Here is a 22,008-nt window from a genome sequence, read left to right as displayed (position 1 = left end):
GCTGTCAGCATATAAACCAGTTAATGAAAGAAGTCTTTAAATGTTCACATGCTGCAGGAACAGCTTGTGATTTGACTGCGACTGTGGAGAAAGTAGTCCAAAGTGTTTTTGTGGCTCCGGAGGAAGCTGTGTGTGATCTGACACATGTCCTCCAGTGATGTCACTCACACACCTTTTCCACTGGTCAGAAACCACTTCAACCCACTAAATTAGGAATCGGGTCAATAGGCAATTTTTAACAGGTTGACCTGTTTAACCAGCCTGTGCAGACCCAATAATTTTGGTATCAGTAGCATCGGTGGCTAAGTTGCATTGTGGGTAATGTAGGCACCAGGTTTTGAAGAAGAAGAACCGTGTAGTAAATAAAAAGTGATATTTCTGGTTGTGCTGCATCGATTGTGATCATTTGTTGTTAAACTGTCCAGAATGAGTCCAGCAGTGTTACAGGAGTGCGATGATAGACCAGCGGACTGCTTTTCAACACCTGCTGCCTACATTACCCACAATGCAGTTTAGCTACTGAATGACATCACTGGAGGCAGTTTATCAGATTACATGCAACTTCCTCTGGGGACACTTTTTTTGTACTCACAGGGGTCGTGTGTTTTAATGAGTACTTTTGATACTTTGAGTACATTTTGCAGATAATACAAAGTCCTAATACTGACAACTACACTGTGTTTATGAGCTGAAAGAGAAATAATGTCTTTTTTAACCAATTCATCTACACAAGGCATTTTGTGTAGGAAGGCAGTTGGATGGAGTGTCGAAAGTTTGACTTTATTCTTGACATTTCAACATGTCGACATATAAATATAAAAGACTCAAAATCAGCTCATCAGCTTTATAAATGTCGGGATGGTTGTGAGAATTTGGCACTTGAAATTAATGGACAGAAATGATAGTATAAACTATAGAGTGATTTATGTTCAGAAATGAGCCCCGGTTGTTGTTATCGGACCTCTTGGTTTGAAGCACCAACTAACAAAACATCGACAACAGACGAGACAACAAATATGAATTAACACAAAAGAATAACATTACAGGAGGAACACAAACAAGATGGAGAAGAAAGACTGATTAGCGTGTATATAATGGAGAAATGAGGTCACCTCTATTATATTAGAATGACATGAATTAATTAATATAAAACTAAACATTAAAAACAAACATGTCATTGCCCACTGTGACTCAGTTTGATGTGATGGTCCTCCTCTGCCTCTGATAGCCTCGACACTACTGCCACCGTGTGGAGAAGCAGATGTAACACAAAGAGCCACTGTTGGTTTTTAATTAATGCAATTTGTTTGTTTGTATTTTCTATATTAGCATTTTTCTTTTTTCCCTGTTTATTCTGATCTCGTGTATTGTCGCACAGCTCGTACTCCACTATGACCTCATGCTTCATTCCTTGATTTTTCTTTTCTAATTTTAAATAGTTTGGACTTCTGTCTTGTCCTGAAAATGTGGGACCCCAGGAGGACTAGAGGTAGATCCATGGGCTTCGAGTGGGGATCTTTAAATAAGAATAAACACTGAACATAGACTTCACGTTAAACTGAGAAACCACTAACCTGAACAGAACACATCACATAAAGCCACGTTGAATACAACAGGAGTGAGACATGCTCTGTTCTCTTACTTACTGACAGATACTAGAAGCCCATCTCGGTGGATAAAAAGAAATGAATCGAGACTTTATGTCAACATAACCCGTGCGGCCCTAGCAAACTGTGCTCCCTCCAGGAATTTACTGTGAATTCTGAGAGGCAGTCTGCACCGTAAAACCCGAAACACAGGAAATAGACTGTTCTCATTTCAGTGGATTATCTCTGTAGAAGTATAAACATACTGTTGGATACATCAGTCTAAACTCTCTCATAGGTGGTCAGAAATAGCAAAAAAACAACACAATGAAACACAAAGACCACGAGAACAAGAAAGGCAACCCTCATACTGAATCAGAAGCAACAGAATAAAAATGTGGTTTGAGACAGGATTTAAAAACAGGCAGTGTAGAGGCCAGCCTTACATGGAGAGGCAACTCGTTCCAGAGTTTGAGGGGCTGCAACTGGAAAGGCGCAATCTCCCCTGTGCTTCAACCTCGACCTGGGGACCACCAAAAGCAACTGGTCAGCGGACCTGAGTGACCTTGATTAAACATGTAGTTGTAAAAGGTCGGAGAGATGGGTTGGAACTAGCCCATTCAGTGATTTGTAGGAAAACAATAAAATCGAAAACAATCCTAAAGCGTACAGCGAGCTTTCCTGTTAAAAGACGAGCTGCAGCAACCTGGACCAACTGCAAGCGTGAGACCTGGCGAGCACCAACATAAAGGGCGTTACAGTAGTCAAGTCAGGTGGCGATATAAGCATGTTTAACGCTTTAAAAATCACGAAATGATAAAAAGGACTTGACCTTAGATAAAAGCCTCAGCTGTTTGTCAAATTTAAAGTCACTGTCCATTATCACGACAGGCACCACTGGGTCCAAATATCAGGACTTCAGTGTTACTCCCATTAAAATGTAAAAAGTTTAAGGCCATCCAAGCTTTAAACTCATTCAGACAGTCAAATAATAGTTTTAAAAGAGTTTGCATTGTTCCGTTTCAAAGGCAGATAGATTTGAGTGTCGTCTGCATAACGACGGAGCGAGATGCCATATTTTCTAAAAACGGCTTAACACCATCTTCATTGGTCTAAAGGTAAAAGGTAAAATATCTTATATTAAGATGGATGCAAACAAACTCCGGCCACGTTACAAGAAGACAAATGCGTTCTCTTCCTATACAACAAAAAACAAAACTACTAGCCTCCAGATTAACTCTTTCTCAATCAGAATATGTTCCTCGTCTTGCTCATGATCAGAACTATGCTAACCAACTGATTCACAAGTAAGTTGACGTGACTCTACTTGAGGGAAAACCTTTAATTTAAGCAACAATATGTATTTTTCTGAAGAAATAGCTGTTTTTTGATTTTTTGAGTCATCAAATCCTGACGTTTTAAGCTGGTGGCTGAAGCATCAGTATTTAATGACCCGGGGAAACAAATATCTTCGACCACGATCACTTTAAAAGTTGGAAGATCTTGTTTTAATGGCCTAGTTGTGGAATATGGCCATGCAGACTGGGGCATTAAAGGGGCAGTATGTAGTTTTTAAAGAAGAAATCAAAACTCATTATTTTGATATTTACAATATTATTGAGGTAATAATACAAACTCAGAAATAATTATTATTTCTGTAAGTGAATAAACAAGCTGTTCTCAGAGGAAAATAAGGTCCCCAGAACACTGTTTGAAATAAAGAGGTGGCAGGGTCCGCCACATATAAACAAAGTAAAACAGGATGAAATTGTGTCAGTTTGTTTATTCAGTTTATTCAGTCATGAAAACAAAGTGAGTTTGTTTATTTAGTTTGTTTAAGCATAAAAATATCAGTCAGTGAAGATCTTTCTCTTCTGATTAAAATTTCTTCCCCAAAACTACAGAGTGCTCCTTTAATAAGTGCTTTATCATGACTAATAAAGAGCCAATATGCTACTTATATACATGCTAATATAAGAGGACATGCTGTGATAGTTTTTTGGCTTTTACAGCCACTACAGTCACTGAAATTATAGTTTACCACTGGGAAAGTGTCTGTAAAATCATATGGAGATCAAACTAGAGACCAAACAATAAAACACATTTTAAACCATTCATTAGGCGGTGGAAAAGGTTTATTAACACCAGTTACAACTTTACAATAAAGAAATGGTTAATAAAGTGTTTATAAAACATTTTATTAACTTTTAACTAAAGTTTAAAGGTGCTATTTGTAGGAAAAGTTGATTTTTGAGTCACAACTCGTCAAAAACTGATGCTTTGGGATTATCGCCTTGCCAAAGCATCAAGCGACGAGTTGGGAGGCGAAAATCAACTTTTCTCACAAATAACACCTTTAATTAACTATAAAGTTACTATTTATTAATCATGGTTATTATAAAGTAATTCACTGTCATAGAAAAATCATTGCAATCATTGTTAGCCAGAATATAACAGTCAATGTAAACTCTATGTATGGAGACACACCAGGAGAGTACGGAGGACTGAACCTGCCAAAACTGGAAATCAGTAAAGAAAATAATGAATTAATAAATTAAATGTTAGATAAATAGTTGTGTTAAAACAAACGTAAATAAATACAGAGGCGAATTAAAGCAAAAACATCTATTTATGACACATTTTTATAAATTAACTGGCTCATCATTTAATAACATTAATTTATGAGTCGAGCTGTCTGGTGTTGATTCCTCCATACAAGCTGCAAACAAACATCAAACTCAAGGAATCCACTACTTAACAAAGTGTAACGTTCAGGATTACTTCAGTACTTTTACCAGCATTCATCTTTCACGCTATGAGCTCGAGGCTATTAATAGAAAGTTACGTCACGGCACAGCGGAGCGCGCATCTCTGTCTCAGCAGCCGAACATCATAATCACCGCCGTGTGCGGAGATCTGCGGGTCCCTCCTTCTCACACATGGACCGGAACCACGCAGCACCACGTGACCCGGGAGCCCTGGACTGAACGAGCAGCTCACACCGCATCATGGCTGCGGAGGATGCGGCCGCGCGGTTCCGAAGCGGAGTCCTGCCGTCCCGCGGGGCTCCGCTCTCTCCGTCCCGTCTGCTGCTGCTCTCCCTGGCCGCCTGCTCTCTGCTCCCCGCCCCGGCGCTCGGCTTGCTCGGCTTTCGGCCGGAGGAGACCGGGGCGGAGCTGTCCGTGGAGGACGGGGTGCTGAAAGCCACCGAGGGGACCCGCTTCATGCTGCGGGTTTACTACTCCACCTCCCCGCAGAGGCTCAACCGCACCGCGGGGACCCGCGCCAACAACGCCGCGCCCTGGATCGCCTTCATCGAGGAGCCGACTCCCGGGAGAGAGGGACAAGTTCACCCGAAGCGGAACATGTGCATGGACAAGAACGCCAGGACGTCCGATATCGAGGTTTTGGGTTCTTTCAAGTCTGCCTCCAGTCAGAACTCGGTGCTGGTGGAGCTGCTGGCCAAGGACCTGCGGCGGGGGGAGAAGATCAAATACTACTCCATGTGCGCCTTCGACGGGTCCAAATGGGAACACTACCGGACGAGGGACTTCTGGGTGGCAGTGGCGGAGCGCTCGGCCGCCCCGGAGCTCTGGCTGCAGGTGCTGGTGTCGGTCCTGCTGCTCGGGCTGTCAGCTCTGTTCAGCGGGCTCAACCTGAGCCTGCTGGCGCTGGACCCGGTGGAGCTGCAGGTCCTCCAGAACAGCGGCACCGACAAGGAGCAGAACTACGCGCGTAAAATCGAGTCCGTGCGTCGGCACGGTAACTACGTCCTGTGCACTTTACTGCTGGGCACCGCGATCATCAACGCCTCGCTCGCCGTGTGGATGTGCCAGATCCTGGGCATGACCTGGCTCTCCACAGTCATCTGCGCCTTCGGGATCTTCTTCATCGGGGAGATCCTTCCACACTCGGTGGCGTCGCGTCACGGTCTGGCCATCGCCTCCAAAACCATCTGGGTGACGCGGCTGCTGATGGTGCTCTCCTTCCCCGTCTCCTACCCCATCAGCAAGCTGCTGGACCTCATCCTCAACCAGGAGATCTCCAACTTCTACACCAGAGAGAAACTCCTGGAGATGCTGCGCGTCACAGACCCGTACCACGACCTGGTCAAAGAGGAGCTCAACATCATCCAGGGCGCGCTGGAGCTGCGCACCAAGACGGTGGAGGACGTCCTGACGCCGCTGACCGACTGCTTCATGCTGGCCTCGGACGTCGTGCTGGACTTCAACACCATGTCGGACATCATGCAGAGCGGCTACACGAGGATCCCGGTGTTTGAGAACGAGCGCTCCAACATCGTGGACATCCTGTTCGTCAAGGACCTCGCGTTCGTGGACCCGGACGACTGCACCCCGCTGAAGACCATCACCCAGTTCTACAAACACCCGCTGCACTGCGTCTTCAACGACACCAAGCTGGACGCCATGCTGGAGGAGTTCAAGAAAGGTGAGGAGGGGGAGAGTGTGCAGTGGTGTAAAAAGGTACAGAGAGGACAAACTTCTGTGGGTCAAAAAACAAGTAGAAGACAGGAGGAGACCAGGAAGGAAAGTAAAGAGGGAAGGAAAGGAAAGGAAAGGAAAGGAAAGGAGGAAAAACAAGAGAGGAAGGATGTTAAGACAAGAAGGGGAGGACATATAAAATTGAGGCACAGAGGAAAAGAAGAAGAAAAATGGAAGAAGAAAATAAAATATGGAGAGGGTAGGGAGGAAAGAAGGAGGTATTAAAAAAGTAGGTAAAAAAAGAAAGTATTTTAAGGAGATGACGAGAAAAGGAAGGAAAGGATTTAGAAATTAAAAATTAGGAAACAAGGAGGCAGGTCAAGAAGGAAGGAAATTGAGGGGGAGGGTAGGAAGGAAAGGAAAAGATGTTTAGGAAGGATGAACAGAAGGTAAAGAAACAAAGAGTAAGGAAAGGAGAGAAGGAAAGGAGAGTACAGATATGTTGAAATATTACTTTGGGAAAAGTGAAAGTCACTCATACAAATAGTACTCGAGTAAAAGTCTTTAAGTATCTGATATGACGTGTTCTTAGGTATTAAAAGTAATTTTCTGGCAGTGAAAGTACTGAAGTATCAAAAGTACAAGTAACTTAACAGTTACATGTGTACTGGACTGAGCGTTGAGTAACTAGTAACTAAAGTTATCAAATAAATGTAGTGGAGTAACATTTGTGGTGGAGAGGACGTATAAAGCAGCATAAAACTGAAATACTCAAGTAAAAAAGAGAAAAAGATTATAAACGCAATGAATTAATTGGGGAAATATATTTTACAGTGTTGCTTCTTGATATTATTTATGTTTAATATTATTACGGACACAGAACCAACCAATCACGAGTCACCCTGTACACACACGTACTGTATATATAACGTATGGATCCTGACTTCATCATCTCTCACACTCGCGTGTCAAAGCCGGACTTCTTCTCACAGCTGTAGCAGTTAGTGTTGGCATGCCGACGGAGGAATGAGCCCACCTCCAGCCTGGCATCAGATGGGTCTGCAGTTACCATGGTAACCTTTAGACGAGGGCGCACGCTGCTGACTGATGTGATCATCGGGATCACTTCGACGCCCTTTTTTATGTGGTGGCTCAGCAGGCAGGTCACATACATGTCATCGACCCTGACACCTCCATCATCTCCACCCTCGTGGAGGAAGAAGAAGAGCGTTTTAAAATTTGTAAGAAGTTTCCAGTCGGAAAAGCGTTTAGTTTTTTGAAACTCCAGCGATCTGCGGCTGAAAGTGGCCCATCGTGTCGAGCCTTTCAGGTGCTCAGGAATAAGAAACTCCAAGTGACATATATAAGGGGGAATGTCAGGAGTTTAAAGGAACAGCTCGCTCAAAAAATGTAAAATCCAGTCATCTGCTCAGCCTCTTGCAGATGGAAAGCCACGTGAAGTTTTTCATAGTCCACAAAACATTTCTGGAGCTTCACAGCAAAACAGCATCGCAGCATCCTCCTAAACAACTGAAGCAGCTGGGGACTTAAATTGATTTGAAAAGATGTTATTTACGCCCCTTTATTAAGCTACAAACATTAGTGCACACCTTGTCTGGAGTGAGTCCACAAGCTTGACCGCACATCGAGGGTGTAAACATCATCTTTTTTAAAATCAGTGTGGGCTCTCAGGGCGAGACTTGGATAATGCCAGACGAGCTGTACGGAGCCATTTTATGTTTTTCTTTTCGGTCGTCCAGTCGTCTCCAGCTACTTCAGGTGTTTAGCAGAATGCTGCGACGCTGTTTCACTGTGAAGCTCCAGAAATGTGAGGAGATGATGACTGAATCTGACTTTAATCGTTTGAAGAAATTCAGAATAACTTCCATTCAGATGCACACTGGTTCAGATGAGTTTAACTTTTACTTTCAATTTCCAGTCGCAGTGAGACAACAACACTCACAGTCACACCACTGATGTATTAATGTGAAATATACTTTTCTTAATGTATGTTTTGCTCAGTTTGGGAAGATAACATGTTCAGAGGGTCATCATGTTTTTCACCAGCCTCATAGAGCCACACAGAAACAACAGAATTACAGAAGGATGTGACCTAAAAGTTGCTGGTTTGAGCCTGTGGACATCCAAGCTACCATTAAGCGGACTTTCTTTAACATTTATCTGCTCCTTTAAGGTTGTTCTCCAGTTGAACAGCTCAGTATTGTGACTGTATCTCTGAGCTGAGGCTGCACAGCCCCTCCCTGCATCACAAACCAGAGTCGAGCCCCAGTTTGCAGTGCTGCTGCAGCAGAACCGTCTTTTCCTCCCCGTATGGAGTCAGCTGGTACTCCTGCTTTATTGTAAGAGTTTCAAATGGGTGGGGTGCTCGCCGGCCAATCACAGGCGACTGCTCTTCATTGCTGCCTTGCTGCAAGCTCGGGAACTCTGCACAGTCAGCGTTTTTTCTGCAGGGACAGGAAGTAAACAGAGAAGGACACCTTGACACCGAGGCTGCGTCTGCTTACAGGAAACAAGTGACAGCAGAGATATTTACATCTGTGCTCGTTTGAGTTTAACTCTGGTGCCTAAATGTCATATTTTTAAGATGAGGAGTGTTTTTAGCTCGACCTCGTTACATATTTGAAATGAAATGACTTCAGAAAGGTTTTTACAAACGCAGAGACGGAAGAATTTCTAGACGCTGAAAGGTGCAATTCTAAACTTTCAGATGCAAAATTTATATAAATATTAAATATAAATGCATGATCCATCCTGTGTGATCTCCACACGTACATGTATGTGTGTTAGTGGGGCGTTTGGTTTGAAGCCGGATGCCATCAGAGGTTGTAGGATGAACACATGATTCCTGTGTCACTGAGCCACAGAGGGATCTGGAGGAGATAATCTACACAGAGCAGAGGATTATAAACAAGGTTGTTTCCCATCGTCTCTCTCCTCCTGTGCCTCCTCTCCCTCTCTCTCTCTCTGTAACAACAGTTTCAGGCACTGCGGCAGAGAAACACAGGTTCTCCCATTCATTTCAATGAGACCCTTGCAGCAGTGGAGACTGCAACATGGAGCAGAAAGAAAAACCCCACTGTGATCAAACACTGGTGGTGTTTTCTTCTTCTGCTGGTACCCATGTATGTACATTTCTGCAAGCCACAGATGTGTTGAAACTTTACTTTTCTTTGCGTTATATTTTTTATTTTATGTCGTGACTCAGGTCTGGTTAGGTTTACGCTCCAAACCACCGGGTTAGGGTTGGGATGAGACATTTCGGCTTAAAATACCTGGTCTACCTAGACTACAGATTTTTGACGAGGTACTTGTACTTGAGTATTTTCATTCTCTGCTACTTTATGCTTCCACTCAAATAATCAGAAAAATCCTAAATACCGTATCCGATAATTGGCCAGGCAGGTAATCGGTCGACCAAAAGTAAGTTGCGTGTAAAAATATATGTGTTATTTTACTTTTATTGTACTTTTTATACTTAAGTACATTAATATCAGATACTTTTAGACTTCTACTCAGGTACTATTCATATGGGTGACTTTCACTTTTCATTTCAAAGGAACATTTTTACACAATATCTTTTTCTTTTTACAACACTTGCCGAAACCTGTGTACATGATGACCGAGGCACGAGGCTAATAAAGTAACCTAGCTAAGAACAACACACTTTTTTGCACATTACGTTTCACCATCCAATCCACCACCTTGCTTCAGCCGTCAGGAGTGTCTTACAAAATGATTACAGCCAATCATAATGATGAGAATTGGACTTCTTGAATTTCTGATTATTGACTGATTGGTGTCTGAAAGGACTGGTGATGGAGTTGATACCAGGGCCAACAGGACATTGAAATCGTTGAAATGATGTTGAAACACTGGTTGCTGTCTATGTAACAAATATTTAAAACAAATCAAATCCATGCTTGTAGGAAGAGCTCATTAGCTGCAGTAGATGCTACTAGAAGAGTTGGATTGGAGAAAAAATCATATATTTGCCTGCCAGGAGTCGGTGAAACACTGATCCCACTGCGTTTAAAGACACTGCAGAGGTGTAGCAGAGAGCCCGCCGATCTGCCGAGACTACAGAGGGATTCTTTGGCTTGAATGCAAAGCGGTCTGTCTGCCACAAATGAAGCCGGCCAAGTAACACCTTCCCCGCTGTGCACAGCGGCAGCAGTTGCGTGGTGGTACGGAGAACCTTTCCAGTGCCAGGGGGATCTTGTTTAGACAGATGGGAAACTGAACGGTGAACATCACACGCAGATCCTGGACCAGAGTCTGCGTCCCTCTGCCAGGAAGCTCAAACCAGAGTTTGTCTTTCAACGTCGAGCCAGAATAAACTATAAGGACTGCATCAGCTCAAAAAAAGAAAATAGACGTCTTTAATCGTAGTAGAAATCTGTGGTGAGGTGAGACCTCAAACGTCTCTTACCTTCTCACAACTAATTCAAGAAAGTTTCCAAAGAGGAAAAGCAAGAAAATGTTTTCATGTCAGAGTCCAAACTTACCTGAGCGTCAGCAGGTACCAGTTGTGGTAAATATTGACAAAAGTACACAAACAACTGATATGTTTCATTTAAAAGACGACTTTATGGCTCTAAACCTTGACTTTAAAGGTGCAATATGTAAGAATAAAGTTTTGATTGTTCGTATCTTGCTGAAGAGATATCTCCTGAAGTTAGCCTGCTAACCAGCTAACACCGGGCCCTGAAAACCCTCTTTCTCTCAGCGGTCCAAAGCTCCAACACTCCCCTGGTTGTCTGGCTAGCTGCACGGCTAACTGAGCTAACGGTAGCTATGGTCATGGATGTATAGAAAGAATACAGTCAGCAACAGTTGCAGGTACTCTGGTGATATGCTGCCCCTATTTGGGGCACACATTTAATACAATTTTCTATCATGTTGAGCCAATTTGAAATCACTTTATGCGTGATATATTACAGGAGACATAATACTTGAATTAACACAAGAAAATCACATCAGAAGAGTTCCCCTTCACCGTTTATGAGATAATTTAATAAACACATATAGTTTTATACATATTTATTGCATTAAATACGACCCTTCTACATTGAAGTTATGTAATAAAATCTGATGGAACATGTACATGTACTTAAAGTAAATGTTTTGGATCCAACCCTTAATTAATGGAGAACTGTTGGGGTTTATTTAACCCGCTCTTTATCGACAGAGATCGATATCGACAGCTTTTTATTTTCTCCCTCTTAATCCTTTTCCCTGTCACAGTTACAGTCTCCCAGGAGGCAGACTATAAAATATTCAGTGTGCTATTTTTCCAGTTAGTCTGCCTGCCATCTGTTCCCTGTATTAATGCTATTTATTACACGACTCCGCTGATCAGCTCTTACCCCGCAAACACAAGTGGATGTGGTGTAATAAAGTGTTATTCACGGTATTTGTAGTCATCCACAGTGATCTAAAGCATTTTTTAAAGAGCGATTAAGGCTGTGAGGAGGAGAGTCTCTGGTCTTTAGCCTAAAATTCACTTAAATCTTTTTCTCTGTGGTCTTTTGTTTAGTTTAGTTACCACACAGTGTCCAAAGTCCACACATTAACGTTGTCTTTCCGTTTGAAAGTAGTGGTTCCTGATACCGGACACAGTATGAGTGGACATGGACAAAGGCTCCATCTCTCATCTGGCTGGAAACATAGTGAATTTTATGAAGATCGGTTGGTCCTCATGAAAGACGTTTCCGATTTAGCCGACGCGTAAACGACTGAATAGGTCGACTGCCAGCGACTCCCCAGACAGACGTACCGGGCCGTCGTCATAGAGTAGCAGTTTGGTTAGGTTTAGGAAAACATCCTGGTTTGGCTTGAAATAACTACACTACGTACGCAACCTCACCTTATGTTATGTACATGACTTTACTTAACTACATTAGTAAGTTCAAATACCTCTACAAGTATTAAATAACTTGTAATAATAACGGTGGTTCCTTTGTATTTTTGTTAGAAGTTATAAAGGTTCTCTGCTGGAAAATCACAGGTGTGGCTAATTAATCACACTAGCTTTGTGTGCAGGCTCTTGGGCCCTCGGGCTGTGGATGCTAGCTCACAGCCAGGCTACTGGGACTCTTTAGTGGATCTGGGTCATAATTAATCTTGTTAATTACACCTGTGCTTTTCCTTCTATGACATATGACAAAGTGCGTCTTCAAAACTGAAGGACAACTGTTGAATAAATCTGGTTTGATATGCTGTCTTCTAATTATAGTCAACTCTTCCAGCCTAGAAAGATGAATAAAGACATGTCAAATGTGAACGCGGTGCAGCACATTACATTATCTCTGTAATTAAGTCCATTAAGCTGAGAAAGAAAGTATCCCTCGGTACCACTTGAGCCTGTGAAAGGGCTTTTGTTACCTATCGAGTTACATTTAAAAGGTGAATGTACACGAACCACAGGAGAGACGACAGCGAGCTCTTTATCCGGAAACAATGTCTAGACATCCTGACTTTAAAATAAAAATAGATGGATGGATTATCTGGATTATGCTGAAGAATCATCCAGTAGAAAATAGTTGAAAACGCGGCTTGAGCTTGTGACCTTTGACACGCTTCATCCCTTCTGTCTCTTTCCCATCTTTCATCAGATTTCTTTTTGCCCCGTGCATCCACAGAAAATGTTAATTTTCAATCCAGATCTCTTAAATACACTGTAAAAAACATACTTTTATTGTTTTTTTTCTGTTTATTTACAGTTTGCTCCTGTATTTTTTTAGATACACGAAAATATCCATGAAATTACAAAAATAGACTGTGAATGTAGAGTGTCTAATGTAAAATAACATGAAAAATCTGTCTGTGAAAAACCATAAAATGTCAACTTTTTTTTACAGTAATTTACAGTTATTTAATAGATGAAACTCTTACGTACAAGTTTTATACTGTAATTACTTTATTTATAAAATTAGATAAAGTTAGTGACCATTAACAGTAACAAAAGTTTTGATTCTTTAAAGCTAAAACAGTATTTTAATCATAGAAAATTAGTGTTTCACAAGATTTTATACCAGATATTATTTTCTGTATTTCAGTGTTTTTCTGCTTCTGCAAGAAAAATACACAATTTCACTGCTGTTTTTTCTTACAGTGGTCCATCATTCAATTTCACATGATTTTCTTACAATCAGAAAACTTCATTTTTGTGCAACTTTGGGGCTGCCAAGGGGCAAAATCAAGGAAATTAAAGACGGTTGTGAGGAAAACACTGATGGAGAAAACAAAAATTCAGACAGAAAGAACGTACAGCAGCACGTCGGCCAAAAAAAACGATGTCCTCTCTCCCTCTTTTCAGTCTGTTCTGTATGTAAGGCTGACCTATTTAGCTGAAAGCAGCTCTGCCAGAATTGTGTGCATTTGTGTGAGTCTGTGTGTGTCCTTCAGTGTGTGTGAGAGGTAGTATTTGGCAGGCAGGGAGTGTCGAAGCGGAGAAAGGATCTCAGCGAGGAAGTTGATTTGAAGCCAGACTGTTGAGGAGGAGCTACAAACAAGGATTCACTCTGTTTTTTTCTGTTGTCCGTGTGCAGGGAGTTGCATGTGTGTCTCTGTGCACCTTTTCTGAAGGTAAAGTTGTGAGTTATGTAACGCCGGAGCGAGTGATGCAGTGCAGTGTCTCGTTAGCCAGTAAGAGAAGCCATCCCTCTTCTCGTTTACAGCCCCCCCATTGTAAGTTAAATAAGTCTGAGTAAAGGCTGCTCTGTTCTTCTGCTTCTGCAGCGTGAACGGATTATTAATCGTTCCATTTATCTTTTGGAAACGCCTCAAGATTTCTACCTCCAAAAAAAACACACCCACTCATCATCCTGGAGGTAAACACAGCAGAAGCACTGCAGACTGAGTGTGTGTGTGATGGATTGTGTGTTTTGTGTTGCGTCCTCCCTGCTGTTACACCCACTATGTTCAGCTCCTGCTGTTGCTCCACTTACTCGACATCAGCCGGCAGAGCTGCACTCCCACTCTGTGTGAGTCACAGATACGTGTTCACTCACAACTAATCCAAACTCTAAATATAAAAATATGACAAGCTTATTTGACAATCACAGCTGTTGTATAGTGTAAATGTATTCTGGTGAATAAATTACGAGACAGCCGTACCTTTAAAAACATGTTTTACAGCTGCTGCAGTTTTTGATTTATTGATGTTGTGACGCTGCTGAGGACCCGAGGAAATCACTACCGTTTGGCTTTGCTGGCAGTTAAATGATTTGTGAAGATTCGTCAGTTTTGCCGACCATCCAATCACGTTTCTCAGTTTTAATTTATGTAATCGAGTATTTCCAATTAATTGGGAAAAAGCGATTAAAGGGGCACTATGTAGTTTTTGGAGAAGAAATTCAAACTCGTAATATTTACAACATTAATGAGGTAATAATACAAACTCAGAAAATTTGTTCCATAATTGAATGAACAAGCTGTTCTCAGAGGACAATAAGGTCCCAGAACACTGTTTGAAGCTAGAAAAGTGGCAGGGTCCGCCACATACAAACAAAGTAACAGTATGAAGTTGTGTTTTCCTTTAAGGTCAGTTTGTTTATTCAGTTTATTCAGTCATGAACACAAAGAGAGTTTGTTTATTTAGTTTGTTTAGACATAAAGATAATCAGTCGATGAAGATCTTTCTCTTCTCTTTAAAATTTCTTCCGCAAAACTACGTAGTGCTCCTTTAAGAAGATTCAGACTGATCACATTTGTGTCGATATCTAGACGTTTACATTATTGAGCTGCCCGCCCTCCTTTCTCACGAACTGGATGGAAAAAACAGCTTTAAACTAGCTTAAATTTCAATTTTCTTTCCAGGGAAGTCCCACCTCGCCATCGTGCAGCGAGTGAACAACGAGGGCGAGGGCGACCCGTTCTACGAGGTGATGGGCATCGTCACCCTGGAGGACGTCATCGAGGAGATCATCAAGTCAGAGATCCTGGACGAGACGGACCTCTACAGTACGCATGAAAAAAACACTCACATGTACAAGTTATTAGCACGAAATGTTTGGTTCTCATTGTGTGTGTCTGTTCCGGCAGCTGATAACCGTTCGAAGCGTCGTGTTTCTCACCACGAGCGGAAGCAACAGGACTTCTCCATCTTCAAACTGTCAGAGAACGAGATGAAAGTGAAGATTTCTCCTCAGCTTCTCCTGGCGACGCACCGCTTCCTCTCCACAGGTAACGGATCAGCTCGTGTGTCTGTGCTGTCAGATCTCTGTCTTTAGGGAACAAACAACAGGATGATGCATGATGGAAGGAACCTCACAAGACAGGAAATCGTGAGATGGTTCAGTTCAAGTCCTTCAAGACCTGAGAAACAAATTCAGGCTTCTTATGTCCTGTTGATTGTTTGACCTGGCTTTTATTTTGTTTGCCTCGTCATAAACCTGCTAATGTCTGCTAACGTCGACCTAATGAAGTAAAAATACTCGGTAACAGTGTCCCTCTGTGTCTCCCATCAGAGGTGGAGCCCTTCAAACCAGCTCACATCTCAGAGAAGATCTTGTTGCGGCTCATTAAACACCCCAGCGTGGTTCAGGAACTCAAGTTTGATGAGAAGAACAAGCGAGCGCAGCAGCACTTCCTGTTCCAGCGCAACAAACCGGTGGATTACTTCATCCTGGTGCTGCAGGTACCCGCCGTTAGCCTTTTAGACATTTGATTGGTGCATTCATCCACAAGGATTTATCTGAAGTAGCTGTAACCTGCCTGTGAAGATACACTGATGTGTCCTTGGCCAATATGTCAACATAAAAACAATGACGTGAAACTGATCTGCTCACGTGGTGTTTCTGTGTCTCTCTCGTCTGTTTCTTCAGGGTCGAGTCGAGGTGGAGTTCGGTAAAGAGGCGCTGAAGTTTGAGAATGGAGCTTTTTCTTACTTTGGGGTACCGGCCATCATGCCAACAGGTACAAATACACACACATATACCTTGTGCTTGTATTCTTACGAGGACGTTTTGTAACGTACCTCTCCGTAGCCGACAAACCAAACCTCCTTCCTCCCCATTACACCCTGTGTTAAACATACTACAGGGCTGCACCTAATGATTATCTTAAATATCAATTAAAGGTCCTTTTTGTAAGAAAAGTTGTCTCAACAAACAAATAACGACGCTTTGGGATTGTAGGACGGGTCAGCTGCCATCCTTAGGTTTGATGAGCTGGTAGTGAGGGTCCTTTAATCCGTTGATTATTTTCTAGATTAATCGATTTACCCTAACCCTATGAAATGTCAGAATATTGTGAAAAATGTCAATCTGTGTTTCGTCAAAAATATCCAGTTGTTTCACGCTTCAAAATGCTGAAACACAGTCTTGAACAGTGGTCTCTGGCTTGGCGTCCTAGCCGTCACGCCACCACCACCACCATTCCCCTCCCGACGTGAAAGTCAGCTCATTTACATGTAATCTGGATACAATATGTCACGTAGTGTAGAAAAATGCTTATATGATACGTGTGAAACATACAAATTAAAGGTGTCCATGCCAACATTTTATTTTTGGCGATTGTCCTGCAAAAAAAACACAAAAAAACTGACAGTGTTTGTTTGTGGTCGGCACTCAGAGTGAAACCTAATTGCAAGAAATCAGACTCTCCAGTCAAATTGCTCTGAACAGCTGAAGATACGTGAGCACTTTCAAGTCATTTAACTGCCAAACGGCTGAATGCAGCGTTCGAGTAAAGCGACCGAGACAAACAACCGTTAGCATATTAAGCAGGGTGAAATGAGGTAGCGTCCCTGAGCTCACTGTTGATGTGACACTGATTGATTGACAGTACCAGTTCTCGTCTGCGCCTGTGAATGTGTTTGATCAAATATTTAAAGTTTCCTCTGCAGTCCACAGGTCCCCGTCTCGCAGCAGTGGTTTGGACCGCTCTGAGTCCATGCTGTACGGAGGGAGCATGGGCCAACTGAACGGAGGGGGGAACGTCTACCTGCCAGACTACTCTGTCCGACAGCTCACACACCTGCAGATCATCAAGGTAACACCTGAATCTCACATGAGCTCAGACTGGATTTCAAAAATCTTCTCAGGATAACATTTTGATACGGATGTTCTCTGTGTCAGATCACGAGGAGCCACTACCAGAACGCTGTGACAGCCACCAGGATGGACAGCTCTCCTCAGACGCCTGATGCCGACGCCCGTCTGTCAGAGGGCAACACGCTGACCCCGGAGCCTCCGGCAACGGAGCACGCAGCCACCTTAATGCCCCCACCACACACCACCACCACCCTCATGCCCCCACCCAGAGAGCCGAGCCGGCCCGGCTCCGCCCGGACACGAGGGCAGCAGTCCAGCGTCACACACAGCACCTCGCTGCTGAACGAGAAGAACCGCATCGTCCGTAAGTATCCTCGCAGCTGACTTTCATGTTGGGATGTGGAAAGGACGAAGGTGAGATTACAGCTAGGTGAGAAGGCTGCCAAGCTAGAGACCACTGTTCAGGACAGCGTTTTAACATTCCTAAGTGTGACACCACTGGGGAATTTAACAAGACGTCGGGACATTTCCAGTCAGATTTGTGGCAACATAACCAGATGTTTGTAACGACGCATCGAGACATTTCTAGTCGTGTTAGTGGCAACAAAACCAGATGTTTTCAGTGAGACGTCAGGACATTTAAGTGCTGGCAAAAAGCAGGCGTTTTTAAAGAGACGTTGGGACTTCTCCAGCCGTATTTGTGGCCACAAAAAAACAATAATTCTGAAGAGAAGTCTGGACATTTCCAGCTGTGTTTGTGGCGTCAAAACCGTTTTTTAAGCGGAGGTATAACAATCAGACCATGAGCACAGCATTGCACAACACAAAATTGAAAAGTTGCAACATAAAGAAAGTCAACCACATATCTGTGGTTTGCAGAAAAAACATCATTTATTCTGGTAAATGGGTTGATCCTCCACTCCAGAGACATTTGATGGAGGCACGCCCCAAACTGAGAGAGTCAGAGGGGAAATGACAATCCTGCAGCGGGTTTACAGTCGGACTGGTGTCAATAAAAGATGATTTATGCCCTCGCAGACAAACAAAAGCTGCTCCTTCAAATGAGGTTTTCTGAATCCATTAGAGTATAATATTCAGGATGAATAGAGTTCAATAACCTCAGTCAGCTCCAACTGCAAAGAGGTCTTTTTAAAGCCTGATGACTGAGACAGTCTGAGGAGAGATAAACAGACTGACAGGTGGAATATAAATGAGGTAAACGGGACGCTGAAATTTGGTCTGATTAGGTTCAGGCATAACTCCACTTGGTTAAGATTAAGAAATGATCATGTTTTGGCTTAAAATAAGCAAAATGTCCAGTCGCTGGTTTAAAACATCTGGTTTTGTTCTCCCAGAGTGGGATGTTGTTGCTCACATTTACTTAACATACTCCATCACACTTCTGTCACTTTATATTGAGGTTTTATGACTGTGATATTGCGCAGCAGTCACTTTCACAGCTGCTACAATATTAAACATTTCTTCTACTGGAGCTTAGAATGAATCATCTTTATTTAAAGGCAACAGCGGAGGCAAACATGATGATATAAACCTGTTTTGAAAGAGACTGTTTAGTTCACCGAATGAAGCATCTCAGGAAGACCGACTGCAAATGTGTAAATGTTGTTAATCCAACGAAAAATAATTAGTCTGTGCTGATTAACAAACCAATCACGGACCATCAGATGACGGCAGTCTAATTAAAGAAACATCACAATCTGTCATATTTATTTAAGCAATGTTTAGCAGAAATGAAAGCAGGGAAATTACTTTACAAACTAATACTTTAGTCTTTATTGGGCTATTTTTTTCTTGCCTTTAAATTAATGTCAACTTGGCAACCATGACCTATGGGTGGGGACATGCTTTGAAAAACAGGTTTAAATGTAGTAAATGGACAAGTATGACATGTATTCTATATAAATATGTATATATAATTAATATAATTATGTTTGTTTGTGCCGCAGGCAGCAAGTCTGATGGCCAGAAGAGTCCCAGTGATTCAGTGTTCCTCAGGATGGATGAGATCCCGTACATCAGAGAGGACAGAGCTGAGACCGACACACACACCGGTACAACATCTAAATATAAATGTAAACAGCTGTTTTCAGACACGACAGCTGGTCACAACAAAAGACTTGTGAAAGAAGCGTCTGTAAAACGGTGGATTTGAGCGTCACAACCCCCCACGAAATGGATCATTTCACTGTCAGAATTTGAGCCATTTGGTCCAATAAAAATCTGCAAAGTCTAGACGAGCCACAGGATTAAATTATTTTATCCCCATTCATGTTAGCCGGGCGCTGAACAGGAAGTTTGTCGGCTCGGTTGGCAAAAGTCTCTATGGGCCACGCAATGCGGAAGCAATGCAGAAGACAGTCGAGTCATTTGGCTTCATGCACCACTGAGCAGCTTTCATAGAAATGAATGGGACTTGGCCCTTCATGGCTGTGTCCAGGTATAAATATAACATCCTTGGTACAGTTAGCAGATGTTAGTGGTTACTTTTGCAGCAAGTTAAGCTATCTAGCCGTGAGGAAAATCCACAAATCAGAGAGTGCTGAGGCCTAGGGAAAACTGGAAAAACTAGAGTAACATGATCTATTTTCACCGACATCGTTGGCGGCATGCGGCGTAGCGCCGCAACATGTTACTCACTTCTTGTGTCTTTTGCTTTGAAATGAAAAAACAAAGAATTAGGTGGCACGAGCAGAGATATTCACCCTGTGGAGCCGAAAAAAGGAAAGACAGATTCAAGACATTCAAGTGTTTCATCAAGCAGCACGTTGGCAAACTTAGCTGAGAGTCATACAGGACTTTAACCTCGGAGACTGAAGCTGTTCATCATTGGCAGGGTCATGACTCTCTCTCCCTCTCTCTCTCTCCCTCTCTCTCTCTCTCTCTCAGACATGGCCTCTGTTCCCATAGAAACGGACACGTCTCCTTTCATCAGCAGCCTTTCGCTGAGCGGCTCAGAGGACACACTCGGCAAGAAACTCCTGCTCAAACTCAGTCAGTATCACAGACACACACACACGTCTTTGTCTTTCTACACTTGTGGGGACCCTAATGCATTACCTACTCCCTGTCCCCCAACATTACCCATCACAACTAAATGCTTAATCCCAACCTATATCCAAACCAACACCTTACCCTACAAACAAACCTAGCTGTAACCTTCAGATAGTACTTTAAAGTAGTGATGATGATGCAGAGATGTCCTCGCTACCAAGGTTTAAAACTAAAAACTGTCCTCACAAAGACAGCAATACAATCCTCCCACCCACACACACACAAAGACTCACAAACCACTTATTCACCCACCGTTTCTATGCCTTTCTCTCTCTTTCCTCCTCAGTATTCATTCACATGCAAACAACCACCATAGGAAACACAAGTGCGCGAGATGCACACTAACACACACACACACACACACACACACACACACACACACACACAGCTTCCCCTCCAGAATCCTCCCACTTAAATACATTATTGTCTCCGGGGTTCGCCCACTTGGCACTTCCACGTCGCCTCTTAAAGGACCACACCAGTGTGGGTTTCTTGCAAATTACATTGGTGACCACTTTGCAAAGCAGATTAGCAGCAGATTATAACTAAGGATAAAACTAGACACAAACAAAGGTTAAAAGTGTCTCTGTGCAGAAAAGACTCGTTCAATTCTGGGGTGGCAGAAGTTCTTAAAATGTTCTTATGGTTTACTTTGAAACTCCCAAACTCACCCCACAGACCAGTGTGTTATGTAACGGTCCATGAAGTCATTTTCTCGTGATTTTGAGAAATTGTCTTTTTGTTTTCTCGACGTAACAGAAAAGAAACTTTGGGATCTTGAGATAACTTCATTGAAATAATAATTGCAAGCCAGTGATCACCGCAAGTCATGAAAGACTGAAAGCTATGATTGGTCGGAGTCTGCCGTGTTTCTCAGTTAAATCAACAATATCAAGACTCTAAAATCGCCTCCTCTGACGCAGTGACCATCTCGAATGACAAAAATGTGAAGTTTCTTCATCTAGTTTAATTGAGTGGAGTAAACGTAAACAGAACTGGTGGCAAATAATCACATTTTAATGTCTGATAATATCGACCTGAGCTACAATCCTGGATGCAGATGTGAGTGCAGCCTTAACTGAGAACATCTCTTGTCTCCTCAGGCCACAAGAAGAGGAAAAAATCCCGCGAAGGAGAGAAAACACCAGAGGACATTTCAGAACAGCCGCTGGTGAAAACCTAGCAGAGTGTGTGTGTGTGAGAGAGTGTGTGTGTGTGTGTGTGTGTGTGTGTGAACTCTCCATCATCTGATGGTTCTTTAAGCTGTTTGTAAAGACGATGTGGTTGATGAACTACAGCTATCAGAGTTTTATCTGAAAACGACGCACTCCACACACCCCCGCTGTAGGAGATTATAAAGTGGACCCGTCACCTGTAATGTACTGAACACATGGATGGAAGAAACCATTTTATCAAAGTACAGGGGGAGGGGAGGGGGGGTTGGGTGGGTGCTGCTTTGACAATATGCATTAAACCGTAGCTTCTCATCTTCACCGGTTTTTCATGCTGATGCTCGTATACAAACGAATGACTGTGAATGTAAAAGGTTTGTAGTAAATCTAGTTTTTATACACTGTACAGCCTCCTCATGTGATCACTTCTCTAACGGAGCCAAACAGGAAACGGATGGAAGACACCAAAGATGTTGCTGTTTTGTACAAACTGCTCCAAAATTGCACAGAAACAGAAGTAAACTTTGTGTTCGGGCTTTTGTTTTGAAAGGTCGCTTGATTAATGCTCGTTACCTGATAATTAGATCTGTAGTTTACAACACGGAGTAGAAACATTTTCTTTTAACCTTTTGTCTCCGAACAAAGCATGCCATGTTCAGACTGTGTCAGCTTTTAAAAATGTCTTCCCTTTTTAATTCTTAACGAGACCAGTTCAGGA

The 22,008-nt window shown here is 42.7% G+C and overlaps 1 protein-coding gene across 1 annotated transcript; it reads left to right on the top strand.

Annotated features, from left to right (window-relative positions):
• Window positions 1-4,594: 4,594 nt before the first annotated feature.
• Window positions 4,595-21,301, top strand: LOC140999931 (metal transporter CNNM1-like). The gene is made up of 10 exons (XM_073470516.1): window positions 4,595-6,035; window positions 14,870-15,013; window positions 15,095-15,235; window positions 15,520-15,689; window positions 15,877-15,967; window positions 16,899-17,044; window positions 17,131-17,410; window positions 19,014-19,118; window positions 19,954-20,058; window positions 21,222-21,301. The coding sequence occupies exons 1-10, from the start codon at window positions 4,595-4,597 to the stop codon at window positions 21,299-21,301; spliced, it is 2,703 nt and encodes a 900-aa protein (XP_073326617.1).
• The last annotated feature ends 707 nt before the right edge of the window (window positions 21,302-22,008 follow it).

Source organism: Pagrus major, chromosome 1 (assembly GCF_040436345.1).
Source record: "Pagrus major chromosome 1, Pma_NU_1.0".
NCBI classification, from domain to species: Eukaryota; Metazoa; Chordata; class Actinopteri; order Spariformes; family Sparidae; genus Pagrus; species Pagrus major.
The sequence above is the reverse complement of the archived record's forward strand: the minus strand, read 5'-3'. Positions and strand labels throughout refer to the sequence as shown.